The following is a 16,404-nucleotide window of genomic DNA, read 5'->3' on the forward strand; positions in this document are numbered from 1 at the left end:
GCGGGGCTAGCAGGACCCCTGGCTGGCTCCCCGCAGCGCCCCGAAACCGGCCCCCGCCACCCGCGCCGGCTCCGCAGCTCCCATTGGTCGGGAGCTGTGGCCAATGGGAGCTGCGGGGGCGGGGCCAGCGGGCGGAAGCGGCGGCAGCGCCCGGAGCCACCTGGCCTTCGCGCCGCCTAGGAGCCGGAGGGAGGGAGCTCCGCTTCGGGGGAGCTGCCCGAGGTAAGTACCGCCCGGCCCGGAGCCCCCGGCCCCCAGCCCTCTCCTTGCAGCAGGGGCCGGGGCGGTGCGCCCCCGAGCCGGAGTGCTGGGGAGCTGAGGGGGGAGCGGCTCGGGGTGCCGGGGGGAAGGGGGATGAGAGAGGGGCTCGGGGGGGAAGGGGGATGAGAGAGGGGCTCGGGGTGCCGGGGGCGAGGGGGAAGGGGGATGAGAGAGGGTCTCGGGGTGCCGAGGGGAGGGGGAAGGGGGATGAGAGAGGGGCTCGGGGTGCTGGGGGCGAGGGGGGATGAGAGAGGGGCTCGGGGTGCCGGGGGGAGGGGGAAGGGGGATGAGAGAGGGGCTGGGGGTGTCGGGGGCGAGGGGGGATGAGAGAGGGGCTCGGGGTGCTGGGGAAGGGGGAGGGGGGATGAGAGAGGGGCTGGGGGTGCCGGGGGCGAGGGGGGATGAGAGAGGGGCTCGGGGTGCCGGGGGGAGGGGGAAGGGGGTGAAAGAGGGGCTGGGGGTGCCGGGGGCGAGGGGGGATGAGAGAGGGACTCGGGGTGCCGGGGGGAGGGGGAAGGGGGATGAGAGAGGGGCTCGGGGTGCCGGGGGGAGGGGGAAGGGGGATGAGAGAGGGGTCGGGGTGGGGGGATGGGGGAGAGGAGGAAGGGGATGATGAGAGAGGGTCTCGGGGTGCCGGGGGAGGGGGAAGGGGGATGAGAGAGGGTCTCGGGGTGCCGAGGGAAGGGGGACGGGGGATGAGAGAGGGTCTCGGGGTGCCGGGGGAGGGGGAAGGGGGATGAGAGAGGGTCTCGGGGTGCCGGGGGCGGGGGTAAAGGGGGATGAGAGGGGCTCGGGGTGCCGGGGGAGGGGGAAGGGGGTGAGAGAGGGGCTCGGGGTGCCGGGTGGGAGGGGGAAGGGGGTGAAGGGGGGGGACAGGGGGGGCGCTCGGAGTGCGAGGGGGAGGGGAAGGGGGATGAGCAGGGGCTCGGGGTGCCGAGGGAGGGGGAGTGGGATGGGAAGGGGGATGAGAGGGGGCTCGGGGTGCCGGGGGTGGAGGGGGAAAGGGGGGAGGAGAGGAGGGGCTCGGGGTGCCGGGGGAGAGGGAAGAGGGGATGAGAGAGGGGCTCGGGGTCTGCCGGGGGGGGGAGGGGAAGGGGGATGAGAGAGGGGCTCGGGGTGCCGGGGGAGGGGGATGAGATGCCGAGAGGGGCTCGGGGTTGCCGGGGGGAGGGGGAGGGGAGATGAGAGAGGGGCTCGGGGTGCCGGGGGGGAGGGGGGAAGGGGGATGAGAGAGGGGCTCGGGGAGCCGGGGGAGGGGGAAGGGGGATGAGAGAGGGGCTCGGGGTGCCGGGGAGGGGGAAGGGGGATGCGAGAGGGGCTCGGGGTGCCGGGGGAGGGGGAAGGGGGATGCGAGAGGGGCTCGGGGTGCCGGGGGAGGGGGAGGGGGATGAGAGAGGGGCTCGGGGTGCCGGGGGAGGGGGAGGGGGGTGAGAGAGGGGCTCGGGGTGCCGGGGGCGAGGGGGGATGAGAGAGGGGCTCGGGGTGCTGGGGGGAGGGGGATGAGAGAGGGGCTTGGGGTGCTGGGGGCGAGGGGGGATGAGAGAGGGGCTCGGGGTGCCGGGGGAGGGGGAAGGGGGATGAAAGAGGGGCTGGGGGTGCCGGGGGCGAGGGGGGATGAGAGAGGGGCTCGGGGTGCCGGGGGAGGGGGAAGGGGGATGACAGAGGGGCTCGGGGTGCCGAGGGGAGGGGGAAGGGGGATGAGAGAGGGTCTCGGGGTGCCGGGGGAGGGGGAAGGGGGATGAGAGAGGGTCTCGGGGTGCCGGGGGAGGGGGAAGGGGGATGAGAGAGGGGCTCGGGGTGCCGGGGGAGGGGGAAGGGGGATGAGAGAGGAGCTCGGGGTGCTGGGGGCGAGGGGGGATGAGAGAGGGGCTCGGGGTGCCGGGGGGAGGGGGAAGGGGATGAGAGAGGGGCTGGGGGTGGTCGGGGGCGAGGGGGATGAGAGAGGGGCTCGGGGTGCTGGGGAAGGGGGAGGGGGGATGAGAGAGGGGCTGGGGGTGCCGGGGGCGAGGGGGATGAGAGAGGGGCTCGGGGTGCCGGGGGGAGGGGGGAAGGGGGTGTGAAAGAGGGGCTGGGGGTGCCGGGGGCGAGGGGGGGATGAGAGAGGGACTCGGGGTGCCGGGTGGATGGGGAAGGGTGAAGAGAGATGATCGGGGTGCCGGGGGGAGGGGGAAGGGGGATGAGAGAGGGGCTCGGGGTGCCGAGGGGAGGGGGAAGGGGGATGAGAGAGGGGCTCGGGGTGCCGGGGGAGGGGGAAGGGGGATGAGAGAGGGGCTCGGGGTGCCGGGGGGAGGGGGAAGGGGGATGAGAGAGGGGCTCGGGGTGCAGGGGGCGAGGGGGGATGAGAGAGGGGCTTGGGGTGCCGGGGGAGGGGGGATGAGAGAGGGGCTCGGGGGGAGGGGGATGAGAGAGGGTCTCGGGGTGCTGGGGGCGAGGAGGGATGAGAGAGGGTCTCGGGGTGCGGGGGGAGGGGGAAGGGGGATGAGAGAGGGTCTCGGGGTGGAGGGGGATGAGAGAGGGTCTCAGGGTGCTGTAGGCAAGGGTGAAAGAGAGAGTGGCCCGGGGTTGCGACCGGGGGGTGGGAGGGGGAAAGACAAAGTGTCTCAGGGGTCCACCGGGAGGGAAGGGACTCGAGGGGGGATGAGAGAGGGTCTCGGGGTGCCGGGGGAGGGGGAAGGGGGATGAGAGAGGGTCTCGGGGTGGAGGGGGATGAGAGAGGGTCTTGGGGTGCTGTAGGCAAGGGTGAAAGAGAGAGTGGCCCAGGGTTGCGGCCGGGGGGTGGGAGGGGGAAAGACAAAGTGTCTCGGGGGTCCACCGGGATGGAAGGGACTCGGGGCTCCAGCCTGGGTGGGGAGAGCGAGGGAGGGAGGAAGGAAGAGGCTCGGGTTCCAGCCTGGGAGGAGGGACTCGGGGTTCCAGCCCGGGGTGGGGAGAAAGGGGGCAAGAAAGGGGCTGGGGGCGCCAGCCTGGGTGAGGAGAGGGGGGAGGAACGAAAGAAGGAAGAGGGTCGGGGTTCCAGTTTGGGGGGAGGGGCTCAGAGTTCCAGCCCTGAGGACGGAAGGACGGGGCTTGGGGTTCCAGCCTGGGGGGTGAGAAGGGGGCTTGACGTTCCAGCCTGGGAGGAAGGGAAGGAGGAAGGGGCTCAGGCTTCCAGCCCACAGGGTAGAGAGAGGGAGGCTTGGGGTTCCAGGCTGGGGGGCGAGGGGGAAGCAGTTTGGGGGGGGGTCCACCCGCTTCCCATCTTTCCCCACCACCACCACCATGTGTTCCAATATTTTATTCTTGCATCTGGTCACCCTAGGAGTCTGAGCCTTTCCCCCTGTCCGAGTTTCTCCCCTTGGCACAGGGGCAGCTGGCCCAGCAGCAGGTGCTGCTAACGCTGACTCGGCAGCGACGGAGCTGCTCTACCGACACGGTTCCGTGAATGAAAAGAAAGAGGTGGAGGGACCAGGGCATGAAGCTGCTGTTGAGGGGACTTGTGGCGCCCTCGCTGTGCTCAGAGAGGAAGAGTTTCCCAGCCCACTACCTGTACCAGTCTCCATCCAGGACATTCTGCACAAAGGGGGTGGGGCTGCTGTGATTTTCACCTAATCCTCAGGGCCGTGCAAGGTGCTGAGGGTGGGGCCTGTTGTTGAGGGGCACGATCCATTGTGGGGCCTGAGGTTTGCGCTGCCTCGTCCTGCCCGCCCAGGAGGAGTGAGGTGTGAGGGCTGGGCCTGGCCTGATGCTGATCTAAGAAGGGTGTGCCCATAGCATCCTTGGGCCTAGTTCTCGCCTCGGCCATCGAGGAGGCATCAGTGTCGCTCTCTGCCACGATGAAGCTGCTGCGGCTTCTGTGCCGCCACAAGACAGCGCTGGGCCTGGGTGGCCTGGCACTCTTTGCTGTGATCCTGCTCTACCTGGCCAAGTGCACCTCAGAGAGCCTCAGGCCCTTGCCAGGTCGGGGTCTGCCCCACAACCAGGCACCGCAGCCACCCCGCGGTGGAGTGGGAGCTGGGCCTCCCCTACCGGCAGCCCTGCTGCCCCCTGAGGAGACGGCTTTCCTGGCTGTCCTCATTGCCAGCGGCCCCAAGTATACAGAGCGCCGCAGTATCATCCGCAGCACCTGGCTCTCGATAGCTGGCCGGCCCCCTCAGGATGACATCTGGTGTCGTTTCGTGATAGGCACAGGCAGCCTGGCTGAGGAGGAGCTTCACAGCTTAGAGTTGGAGCAGAGCCGTCACCGGGACCTGCTGTTGCTGCCTGAGCTTCGTGATTCCTATGAGAACCTGACTGCCAAGGTCCTGGCAATGTATGTCTGGCTTGATCTGCACTTGGATTTCCGTTTTGTCCTCAAGGCTGATGATGACACCTTTGTACGCCTGGACGTACTTGTGGAAGAGCTGAGGGCCAAGGAGCCACGTCGTCTCTACTGGGGTTTCTTTTCTGGCCGTGGTCGAGTGAAGTCAGGTGGCAAATGGAAAGAGAGCACCTGGCTCCTGTGTGACTACTATTTGCCTTACGCCCTGGGTGGTGGCTATGTGCTCTCTGCAGACCTGGTGCATTACCTGCGACTGAGCCATGACTATTTCAACATGTGGCAAAGTGAAGATGTGTCTCTGGGTGCTTGGTTGGCTCCTGTTGATGTGAAGAGGGTGCATGACCCACGTTTTGACACTGAATACAAGTCACGGGGCTGCAACAATAAGTATATTGTCACTCACAAGCAGAGCATTGAGGACATGCTAGAGAAGCATCAGACTTTGGCCAAGGAAGGGAAGCTCTGCAAGGAGGAGGTTAAGCTCAGGCTATCCTACGTGTATGACTGGGGAGTGCCTCCTTCACAGTGTTGCCAAAGGAAAGATGGCATCCCCTGAAAGTTTTGGAAAAAGGAAGGGCAAAGTATCAAAGGGGAACTCTCTGGGCTGGATCATTGTCATATGGGGACACCCCCGGTGTGTAAGGCTTAAAAATTATTCTGAGATTTTTGCACGATTCATGTATCGAGACTGTGTGCAGGACCAACATAGCACCATAATTCATAAAAGCTACTGAAGTGCTGTGATTTGTCTACAGAGACACAAAATACAGGAATAAAGGGGGAAAGTGAGGGAAAGGTTATGTGATGGACCTTAGTGCAAAGGTGGGGGGAAGCAAACTCTTTTTTTTTAAATAACTTGGATGCAGATGCAAGTTGGAAGATGTGTCCCAGATTCCAAAGTTTGTTTGTTTAAGGACATGTCATGCCTTCTCACCATCCCTGAGATTGTGAATATAATGTCTGCTGTTAAATTTCTGCAGGGAAAAAGTGCCATTTTGGCCAACCATACTGGCAGGTTTTGAAGACTGTAATAAAAAGATAGCAAATCAGTTGCTTGTGCCAGTGGAAGCAGGTGGCTGGTTAGAACCACTGGCCTGGCATCTAAATGAAGGGAAGCATTTGTCAGATATTTGCACAGGTTACTTTATACTCTCGCTGAGGGAGGGGAGGGTGTGTCCAGTCTTTGGAAAGTGTACTGATTTAATTAGAATAGGTTTGGGTAATATCCCTGAATTTAAATCTTGAATCATTTTTTTTTTAAGTGGTTTATGATGTACTACGTAACCTGGATTATCTGGCAGCTACTAAATAGGTCTGTATTTGGAAAAGCGTATGTGTTATGCCATATTGCAGTATTAGGATAGGTTCTCAACTATCTTGATTTGGAAGTAAACATTTATGCTACAAACCTAGCACTCAGTTATTGGGATTAGAAGCTGTGCTTGTAGTCTCCAAGTGCATTGTGTACAAAGAAATCTTAATTTCCTAATTTTTACAAAAAATAATCACACTGAGAAGTATATGATCTAATTATGCAAACAATAGGACTATTTACATCAGTAAGGATTACCTGTGTGAGTAAGAGTTACCTGTAACATCTCACATTGGAAGTACAAAACTTTATCAAGTTATCTGGACTAGATTTTTAAAGTAAAGTAATAATTCTGTGTTTTAAAAAAAAAAATCTGAGGAATAGGTTATTTTAGTTGCTAATATGGTATGTAAATGACTGGAATTTATTTTTTCACTTCTCTATAGTCCTGTCTACACTACAAACGAATCCATTGCTGACAAGGGTTGTTGGGCATGTTTGGGGTTTAATTGAGAGTATAAATGGGCCACTTTTAGCACAGTGACAGAATGCATTACACTCTCAAATAATTCTAGCACGTGTTCTGTGCAGACTTTTAGTTGTGTGACTCTGAATAATCCTGACATCCGATAATGATGTTGAAAATGGTTCCATCTGCGCACACAATTACACCTTTGTCCACACTGGTTCAGGGGGACTCCCTTCTGAAAACCCTTGTCAGCAACAGATCTCTTTTCTAGTAAAGACACAGCTTTAAAGTTGATGCCTAAAGACCATGTTCACACTCTTCAGGCTTTCTTACGGTTTATTGCACAGTGCACTTTCATACTAGTGTTATTTCTTTCATTGGCCAGTACACCTCTTTCTCTTACCTGTGGAGGGAGACTTCAACTTTAAATAATAAGAGTTGGTACTGACATAACATTTTTGCTTCTCAGACCTGATTTAGTAATTTATTCCAAAGGAATCAAATGAATTTATTTTCTCAATTAAAATCCATTTCTTCTATCTAGTTTTAAACAATTTCTTGAGAGGATTAAGTGGGGAAAAAAAACTCTTTTGGAAAGCAGGGCTTTGGAGCTATGCTCCGGCTCTGCTCCAGTGCCAGGCAAAAACCTGCAGCTCTATTGTTCCAGAGCTGCTCTGTGCTCCAGCTCCAGACTCTGCTCCAAAGCCCTGTTGGAAAGGAAAATAACTCCTTATTTACATTAAGTATTTCAACAATACAGTCTGTAACTTTCCTTCTAAAAACAAAATTAATTAATGAAGATGTTGAAAAAGTAACTTATTTAATCTGATACATCCAGTCTTTTGTACTTTGACATAGTGACACTTACTGAAGATGTGCCCTTCAGTGGAATATATTCCTGCAGAATAAAAAGTTTAAGACTTCACTCAGCTGCAGGAAATTAAATTGGTTTCAGTAATACTTTTAAGGTCTGTATGTCTCTTTGGTCTTTGGGCTAAATTAGTATTGTACATATAATTCAGTGTTTGTAATTGTGATTATTTATTTATAAATATTATAAATGTACTATGTATTGTTAAAAGCTTAAGATAGTTAAGTATCTTATTTTATAATTATTTAAGAAAGTGTGTTAAGTTTCACAAGTATTTGTGAAATGCTTTAATTTATTGATGTACAGTTTCTAATTTAAATAGGGTCTGAGTTGTAGATCCAAAAATCTGCTGCATGACTCTCTTAACTTGATAAGAATGTACTATTCACCCGTTTGTCTAAATATCAATGTTTATGTAAGTCACAGGCATTGTCGCTTCTTTGTTTTGTTTTTGCTTTTTGAAACGTTCTCCTTTCAGAGCTTTCATCTGAGGATGAGGATTTGAGCTTCAGAAGAATGGAATAATAATTGTCAAAACCCGTGTGACATGTGGCCCATAGAAAACATACAAATGCGAACACACGCGCATACGTTAATTTTTTTGTAGAATACTGAGTTCTTGCTGTGCCTCTGAGTTCCAAGAATATGGAGCTTCCTCCTGCAAAGCGCTTACTTAAACATATGAGTAGTCCTCTTGATTTCACTGGGACACTTCACATACTTAAATTAAAATCAAGACCAGATTGCTCAGCACCTTGCAGAATTAAATCCAAATATTATTTTGGTGAATATAGTTCGACTAGAAATCTTGTTCTACTTGAGTAACAAAGTCCTTCTGGTCTGGAATTACCTATGTTTTGCCTCAGCTCTAAAATTAATTGTTTTGGAAGGTATGACTTATGTAAGTTGATCCTTTTTTTTAATGTTGTTCTGGAATATAGAAAAAACATTTTCCCATATGTTCTGATTAGAGTTTTTCCAAGCATAAATATTCTGAAGTGCCTCAAGACAAAAAAAAAAATTTCAAACCTGTCTGACTTTGTAGATCTGATTGACACTTTGGAATTTTTAAAGTTGAATTTTTAATAGCTGCTATTTTGCATGTTGGATGTTCAGTAGAATTGGCAAAGTTTTCAAGATCTGCAAGCCAAGTAAATTGCAGTTCGGTGAGTTTAAGAAGTGTTTTAAGGTTGGTTCTGTTAGTCATTGGGGCAGAGAGTCTGCTGAGTTAATAAGCAAAGAGAATTAGTGACCCAGAAGTCATTATAAATCCAGGATCATTATCCGCTTCACAAGCCAAATAACTCAAGAGCTGTATTTCTTTAATTAGGAAGTCACAGGTAAAAAACCTATTGCTAATGCAATGTTAAGGTTAAATATCAAGTAACTTTACCCAGGCAATACTTTATATTGCTTGACTTTCAAGTGCTTGATGTTTCAAACTTAATTGTTGCACTAAAACATTTTGTTTGCATTTAATTATGAACCTATGTTTTAAAAATAGCATTTAACATCCCAGATCTGGAACAGCACATTCCTCAAACACACAAAAAATACAGGGTTAAAGGACAAATATATTTTAAAACAAAATAGCTGAAAATTGTTTTTCTGACCTTATGACTGAGTTCTGTATTTCTTTTACAAGGGATGGTGACATCAGAAAAAATTAATGCAATTTAAGGATTTTACGATTTGTGATTAGACATCCTGTACTGCTGTTTGAAAAACAAAGTGAAATCCTAGCCCCATTGAAGCTAATGGGAAAGTCCATTATCTTCACTGGGTCCAGGATTTCACCCACAGTGCCTAACCTCTGATCTTAACGAGTAAAAAGTATTTTGGCCTATCCTTAAAGATCCTTGTATTGAAGTTAGTGGGAGTTTTGCCAGTTATTTCAATAGAAGCACGATCAGGCCCAAATATATTAATTTGTAATTTTTTTTATGGCTGTGTTAAATTAATTATAAGGAATCAAATTTTTATTAAATAGCATTTCAGTTGACTTCTAAGGGAGTTCCTCATTTAAAAAAAAAAAAAGTCTGCTATTTTTACTTGTTACTCTTATGGTGTTATAGAAAACATCCACAGGACTCTTCCCTGGAAGACAAGAGGAAGATGGCTCACCTAAGTTGACCTAAACAGTTTTCTAAATATCAGTTGATGTGGGCTGCAAGTCACTGTTTATTTGAAGTATTATATTAATATTACACTTGTGTTCTTTGCAGGGCTATCGTAAAACTATGCTGTTTGACAGAACATTAAAAGCATTTTAACCTTTTTTTTTGTTATTCACTAGATGATTTCTTTAATAGTTTTCAAATTGTATGTATAGAATTGTCTATCATCCATATTAGAAGTTGCATGCTTTAAATTAGGTCCTTCATAAAATCCTATTACCATGATAGTGTTTCAAGTGCAAGACCAAAAGATTTTGGTGCACCAATTGAATTCCTCTTGAAGTGGTCACTCTGATATAAATTCAAATAGAAAAACAGAGAATTTTTTCTTTCCTTTGAGTGATTTTTAAAATAGCATGCATAATGATTAGTGATCTTGTTTAATGTGTAAAAGTGAACTAGCTGAGTCGCCTTATGTTAAAAATGTAACAACTCAATTAAAAATATTTTTGCTATTTTAAAAAAATATTGCCCAGTAAGTCCTGCAACTATTTTAGGTAAATAGGTAACTGACTTCTAAATAGTCTTCTTGGAGCTGTAAGAAACAGCTACCAGGAAAACACATAACTGTGCTTTTAAGCATTTGATTTCTCTGCTGTCTAATCTTGTCTTTATAAAGAATGCAGAAGTTCGGCTTTAAAATGTGCTAATTGTGGCAGATATTTCCTTTTATATGCTTACATCAATTTATTTTGGCCTTTGAACTACTGGAGGAACTTTCATGCCACAACTGTGTTGGATTTTTCCTGGCATTAAGGTTATTATTTTTGTAACTTAAATTATGAAGAACATAAGGGGTATTGGAAGGTGGTTATGCTTTGCACTTCCATGAATCATAGTTGAACTCCAGAATCATAGTTGAAGTAGAATTTAATGTTGCTGGATACTTGATATAAGCTGTCAATAGAACATGTATAGAAATGGTCATTTAGGTCATGCTATCCAGAGCATTCTTGCAGATGTTGCTTTATATACCTCTGTGAAATATCTGAACTATTTCATTCCTTGTATGCTATTTTGCTAGTTTATTCTTATCTTCTAATACAGACCACCCTCCGTTTTTATCCAATATCTAGTCAACTGTTGGAGTGCATTAATTTATTTACTGGACCTTCTTGAAGCTGAAAGTTGCCGGTTATAAAGTGTGCCTTTAGAAACAACAAAATAGTTGAGGTTTTGTGCCCAATATAGTTTAAACAATTGACTGAAGTTGCCTGTTTTCAGCTACAAAGCATTGCCAGTTAGAGGTCTCAGTTGTCTCTTCTTTCAGTCTTTATATAGAGAAGAACAGTAAGAAACTAAAATCACTCATGTATACTGCATGTTATAGCTATCCATCTCCTTAGTTTTATGCCTTTATTGGCCAAAAAATGTCTATGTGCTAAAACTTTTATTAAAATGACTGTTGCTGTAATGGTCACTTCTTGTATAGTATGGGAAACAAAAATCAACTTCTCTATGACCTGTGGTTATTTTTAATTTTTTTCTATACCATTATGTAGTAGAGGTATCGGCAGTAGGCTCAATCATGCAGTCCTTTCTTGTACAACATTTCCATTGATTTCCATTTCCATAAATTATGTAATGTTACCGTCATGCCCAGAATCCCAAATCAGCATCCAGGCTCCATTTATTAAACAATGCAAACAAGTCCAAAACGTGTCTCAGTGCTTCCATCAACATTCTCCCTAAGTTGTCTTTTTCTGATTTAGCACTGCAAGATCAGGTCCAATGATATGGATACATTTATACAATAAATAATGTACATAATACACAGAAAATACTAAAAACAGTGTTTGGGCAAATGTTGCACATATTTACGTTCATTTTTAAATTGTTAGCAGCTATGAAAGGGCTTGATGCCAGTACAATGAAGTCAGTAGAACAACTCCCATTGATTTAAATGGGCTTAGGGTCCTACCTTAACTGAGAACTTCTCCAAACCCATTAAATAAACATTCCATGTCTAACCCGCTATATGAATCCTATAGACAGTGGTTTTAAAAATTCCAACAAAACATAAGACACTTCACTTTAATATCTGCGGGTGATTTTCAGATGTCAGTGGAATAATTTGGTCAAGCACATATTCAAAACATCTTTCCTTTTGGCTGAGTTCAAAGTTACTATATTCTTACCCATCTTCTTTCTTACTGCTAAGTCAGTATTAAAAGAAACAGATCAGAAAACCAGTACTGACAAAGTCTTGTCTTTGTTAAACACATAGATTATTCTAATATTTTGCAAGTGAATTAGTTACAGGTCCAAGATGAGTTTGAGTTATAACCGGTTATTACTCCCAACTATAAACAAATTTTATATTTTAGTTGTGAAAGGTTACCAGTTTTCATTGGCAGCTCTGTGAATACCTGTTAGTTTTTCCTTGACAGGAAACAGCATTCATAAATTCCACCTGGTGTACCGATACTTAATGTCTCCTTTTTAATATTTTAATCTTCATATAAAAACAATGCAGTTATCCTTGGTATACAGCATTTGTATGGCATCACTTTGCCATATTAGTTGATTTCTAATGTGGTATAAAAAGAGCGGCTCTGACCTAACTATGAATAGCACTGACCTAATTAGAAGAGATGACTAACATGCTCAGCACTGTGTGACATCTGTATTAAGTATATTGCTGCGTTTGCTGATGTACAATCATGGGGAAGTAGTGATTTGATAAATAACAACAGTGCTTCTGAAAAGCATACATTAATCATTTATAACTACTGTGTTTGGAGTCTGAGAAACTTGAGTTCCCACTTTAATGACAGCCAACACTAGAGTTAAGATTGCAGTGTGACGTTCCTTATAACACACCGCTTTCACTCATGCCTTATTTCAGTATCTAGTTTCAGCCCCTTTTTATGTAAGTTAAGAAATCAACTGAACTCTAAAATGACAATATCCTGTGTGGCCAGAGCTCAAGAAAAATGATTATGTAAGTTTTTTTTTTTAAATGACAAAATTGTGTGATGACACAATGTGAGCCAATCAACCTTGCTATACAGACTTCAACATTCATTGTGTAACTTGCATGCTTAAGGCTTTGAGCCGGAAAAGCATTTATACGTTTAAATTTAGACACAGAAGTAGTCCCATTGAGATTACTCAGGTGTTTATGTGCTTTGCTAGATCAGAGTCTATATTTGCAGATTTAATATTAATATAGGATTTTACTCTAATTAATAAATATCTGCAAAAGCAAATTTAGACTGGAATAGAGGTTTCACTGGCCGTCTGGCTCCCTATCCCAAGGAATAGGGGCACTAGGTCAACAGAGGCTTCTCCAGAACTGAGGATGAAGTAGCTCTGTAGCTTGGGGTCGTACCCTAACTGAGAACTTCTCCAAACCCATTAAATAAACATTCCATGTCTAACCTGATATATGAATTCTTGTTCTGCAGTGAGGAAACCTTCCCCATGACTATACCTGCATGGAATTTAAGTTCAAATTCCAGAGGTTCAAATCTACTATTCAGGAATCACCTATATAAAACCCAGTCCAACAGAGTGCACAGTCACATGCTTAAATTTAATGAAATCCTTGTCAGTCAATGAGACTCCTCAGGTGCTTAACTTCAAGCATCAGCTTAAATCTTGTGCTGGACTCAGGTCAAAGAGACAATTTGGCCCATTGAGATTACTGTGGAGGTGTAAAACATTAAAGTACACCTTCTCCCAGCATATTTTAAACAAAAATGACAATGTCACAATTACACTATTGTCAGCTCCATTTATTTATTTTAACTTGGCAAATCCACGTTTGTTCTCATATCCTTGTAGTTCAACTACTCCAATTAACATATCAGTCAGTTAAATTCTCAGGGCTGGCTGGCTATTTTTTTTTTATGCTCTAAATTCTGATTTCAGAAATGTCAGGTCTGTCAAGATGTTAATTAGATTTTAAGATAAAAAATACAAGGAAAAGAGAGGTATTAGTAATGTTCTAAGGCATGTTAACACTGTTGTTGTACATCCTGACCTATACCAGTTGTGTTTCCGTAGTGAACTTCATAAAGTGCAGTTATAGATATGCATCTCTGCACACCACGTGGGGCTGAGATTAGCATCTGGCCCTCTGCATTGATCCTGTAATGTGTAGTATATTAATATAATAGCTTTGGGGTCTTGATCCTCTGCCATTAAAGTCAATGGGAGGTCTGCAATTGCCTTTAATGGGAATTGCAGATGCTAAGGAACTCTGAAAATCAGGCTATAACTAACTTGTCACCATTGAAATGCAATTTTTATTTATTTATTTATTTGGTCTGGCATGCTTGCCAGTTTTTACCTCCTATTCACACTTGTATTTATCCTTCTCCAACTAGAAAAAATGTTCAGGGGAAAGAAATCCATTAAACGTTCAACGCTGCATTACATCAAGAAAAATATCTGGCACCAAAGTGAACTATGAAGTGGGATTGCAGTTTTGGGATCCTGATAACACAAAGTCAAGCCATGTGCCTAATGGTCTTGGTTTGTCTTTAATCTCTCAAATGTGGCAGCTCATTGTAGAGAATGGTTGAAAGTGATAATGCCAGTGAATAATTAATTGCAAATGTGTATGCTAATTCCTCTGTGAAATGCCCATTTCCAGTAGAATAGGCTGCCCAGTTGTAAGAAGTTTCTACTTTAGATCTTTTGAATGTCATCATGACCATACAGAAGCCCGCAGTATGTGTGCTAGGCATGTAAAAGGAACCAAAAAAGCCTGCACCAATTTAAGATGGCCCTGCATTACGTGATCATAACTATAACCCCAGTCCTGCAATCCGATCCCGTCAATCCGATCTCCTGCACCAAAGTGAAACCCCATTGGCTCTACTGAGACTCTGAGAACCCGGGTTCAGCCATGGAGAGCCAGTTGCTGGATCAGGGATTCATATAGACCAGTGCTCTGTCTGTTGTGTTTTCATGAACTGAAATAGCTTGAATGTATTGTTCTTCAGAACATGCTAAAAAACCCATCACTTTTCTCCATCTTTTAGAGACAGAGGACAACTTTGTAAGTTGATTGTGGTGGGAGACGAGGAGACCTTTCGGTTTGTATTGCATGGCTTTGCTGGTTAACTGTTGGATGGAAATGCTGGAGTTGTAATAAGGGAGCTATTTGAATATTTGTACTATATTATGCTGTGGGCGCCTACAACAAGCTATTTAATTTTCTACTGATAACATAAATCTGTATGTTTTGCCAAATAGTTGCATTTGGAGCTGAGGGCATCTAGTAAAAGGCCATCACTAAACCTGTTTTCACTGCATTTATGGGCAGTTGCTTTAGGGGGGACTTGTCTGCAGCCTGAATTGAGCCCTGTATTTGTTTGTTTGCATTTGTCCTTAAAAGTGTTGGATGAATTGTTAATGCGAGTATGTGAAAATTTAATTAGGGCTGGGCTTTTCAAAGGCATCTATCGCAGTGTTTCGCAGTCTTTTTGATACCAGGGACTGGCTTGCTGCCTTCCTAAACTGTATCAGGGAGATCTCAGGGACCGGTACTGTCCATTGAGAAATACTCATCTATGGGAACTGGACACCTGGTTCCTATAGACTTTCAGTGGGAATTGTGTGCCTAATTCCTTCTAGCCCTTTTGGAAACTGTAGCTTTGTTCTGTGGCTACTGTAGTACTGACCACATGGTCAAACCAATACGTCAGGTCTGGCCCAAGGGCTAAATGGTTGGCACCCTATCTCTACTGCCATGCCTTGTTCTCTGTCCACAACAAATCACAGACAAGCAAGAGTTGTTCTGTACTGCGATTTGCGCATAACCCCACTGGGAATGCTGCAAAGCCAGGAAAAAAGTAAACTTCCATGAAAAGTTCTGCTCGACAGACAACAGCTATAAGTGATGGAAGATCACTGCTAACGTGTGAAGCATCCTGAACAATAAAATAAAATGAGGAGAGGGGATGTATGCTTTTATGCATCTTGCTGTTGCATTGCACAGGAAAGTGCTTATAGAAAGATGTAACCGATGGTGCACTCCCTCTTTATGACATACAACGTACCCATAGTGTGGCAGGTGGCAATATATATATATATTAGCTTTAGAGCCATAAAGCAAGTGATGTGCACTTAGGTAACGATTTTCCTTCATGTTTTTGGAGCAATTGATTGTAGGGCTGTACTGTGGTTAAAAAGACCTTGCATTCAAAATACATTTTGTAATAAGAAGAAAGATTATTCTTTGGTGAATGAAAGCAATAGCAGATGTTGGGGCATTGCTGGTTGGCTTTCAGTTAGAGAAGAAATTAGTGATGGGGAGTCTGGGTATATTCTTAATTCAATTTGTTTATTTACACTATACAAACCAGTCCTGGAATGGAGAGAGTGAAAAAGCATGGAGGTAATCTCCTCTTAAAAGAATCTCCATTAAAATATTAATCCCTGGTTCCCAGGGAGCAACTCTGTATATAAATTAACCTGTTTAATATCAAGTAGCAATGCTACATAGTCAACTAGTCACAAAGGAACGTGGGTTAGAGGATGTTTGGTAGAATAAAGCTATCCTGCCCGAGAGGAAGGTTAGAACACAGGTGTAGATGACTCCTGGCTCCTATTCTTGATTATGCATGTGCCTTGCTCTGTGGCCTTGAGAAAATCATTTAGGTTTAAATTTGCAGTTTTGGGGGACTCATTTTTTGAGTGCCCAATTTGAGACACCCTGGCTCTGGCATTCCACTGTGCTGCTGACCCCAATTTAAGTCAATAGGAGCTGCAGATGCTAAATCTCTGCAAATCAGGCCCAAAGTGTCAATTTGGGCACTCAAAATTAGTAGACAGTCTATAAAAATTAGGCCTTATCTTTCTGTGTTTGTTTCTCTGGGTATCATAAAACTTACCACCGAGGAGTGGTGTTGAGCTTAATTTATATTTGTAAAGCACTTTGCAATTATCAGATTGTGAACGCAGTCTATTCTTTCACTAGCATGAAGTCAAAGTATCTCTCATTTGTTGGTTATAAAATCCAGTGGAGTATTTAAACTTTAATAACACATTTAACCTTATTGC

The 16,404-nt window shown here is 46.3% G+C and overlaps 1 protein-coding gene across 1 annotated transcript; it reads left to right on the forward strand.

Moving 5' to 3' along the window:
• The first annotated feature begins 138 nt into the window (after positions 1 to 138).
• On the forward strand, positions 139 to 6,983 carry B3GALT6 (beta-1,3-galactosyltransferase 6). The gene is made up of 2 exons (XM_030537673.1): positions 139 to 222; positions 3,560 to 6,983. Exon 2 carries the CDS (start codon positions 4,074 to 4,076, stop codon positions 5,112 to 5,114), a length of 1,041 nt encoding a protein of 346 aa, XP_030393533.1. The 5' UTR covers positions 139 to 222; positions 3,560 to 4,073; the 3' UTR covers positions 5,115 to 6,983.
• Positions 6,984 to 16,404: the final 9,421 nt, after the last annotated feature.

This window comes from Gopherus evgoodei, chromosome 18 (genome assembly GCF_007399415.2).
Source record: "Gopherus evgoodei ecotype Sinaloan lineage chromosome 18, rGopEvg1_v1.p, whole genome shotgun sequence".
Lineage (NCBI taxonomy): Eukaryota > Metazoa > Chordata > Testudines > Testudinidae > Gopherus > Gopherus evgoodei.

What these genes read in the sequence shown, in the direction of transcription:
- B3GALT6 (XM_030537673.1), top strand. Translation starts at nt 4,074, where the DNA reads ATGAAGCTGCTGCGGCTTCTGTGCCGCCACAAGACAGCGCTGGGCCTG.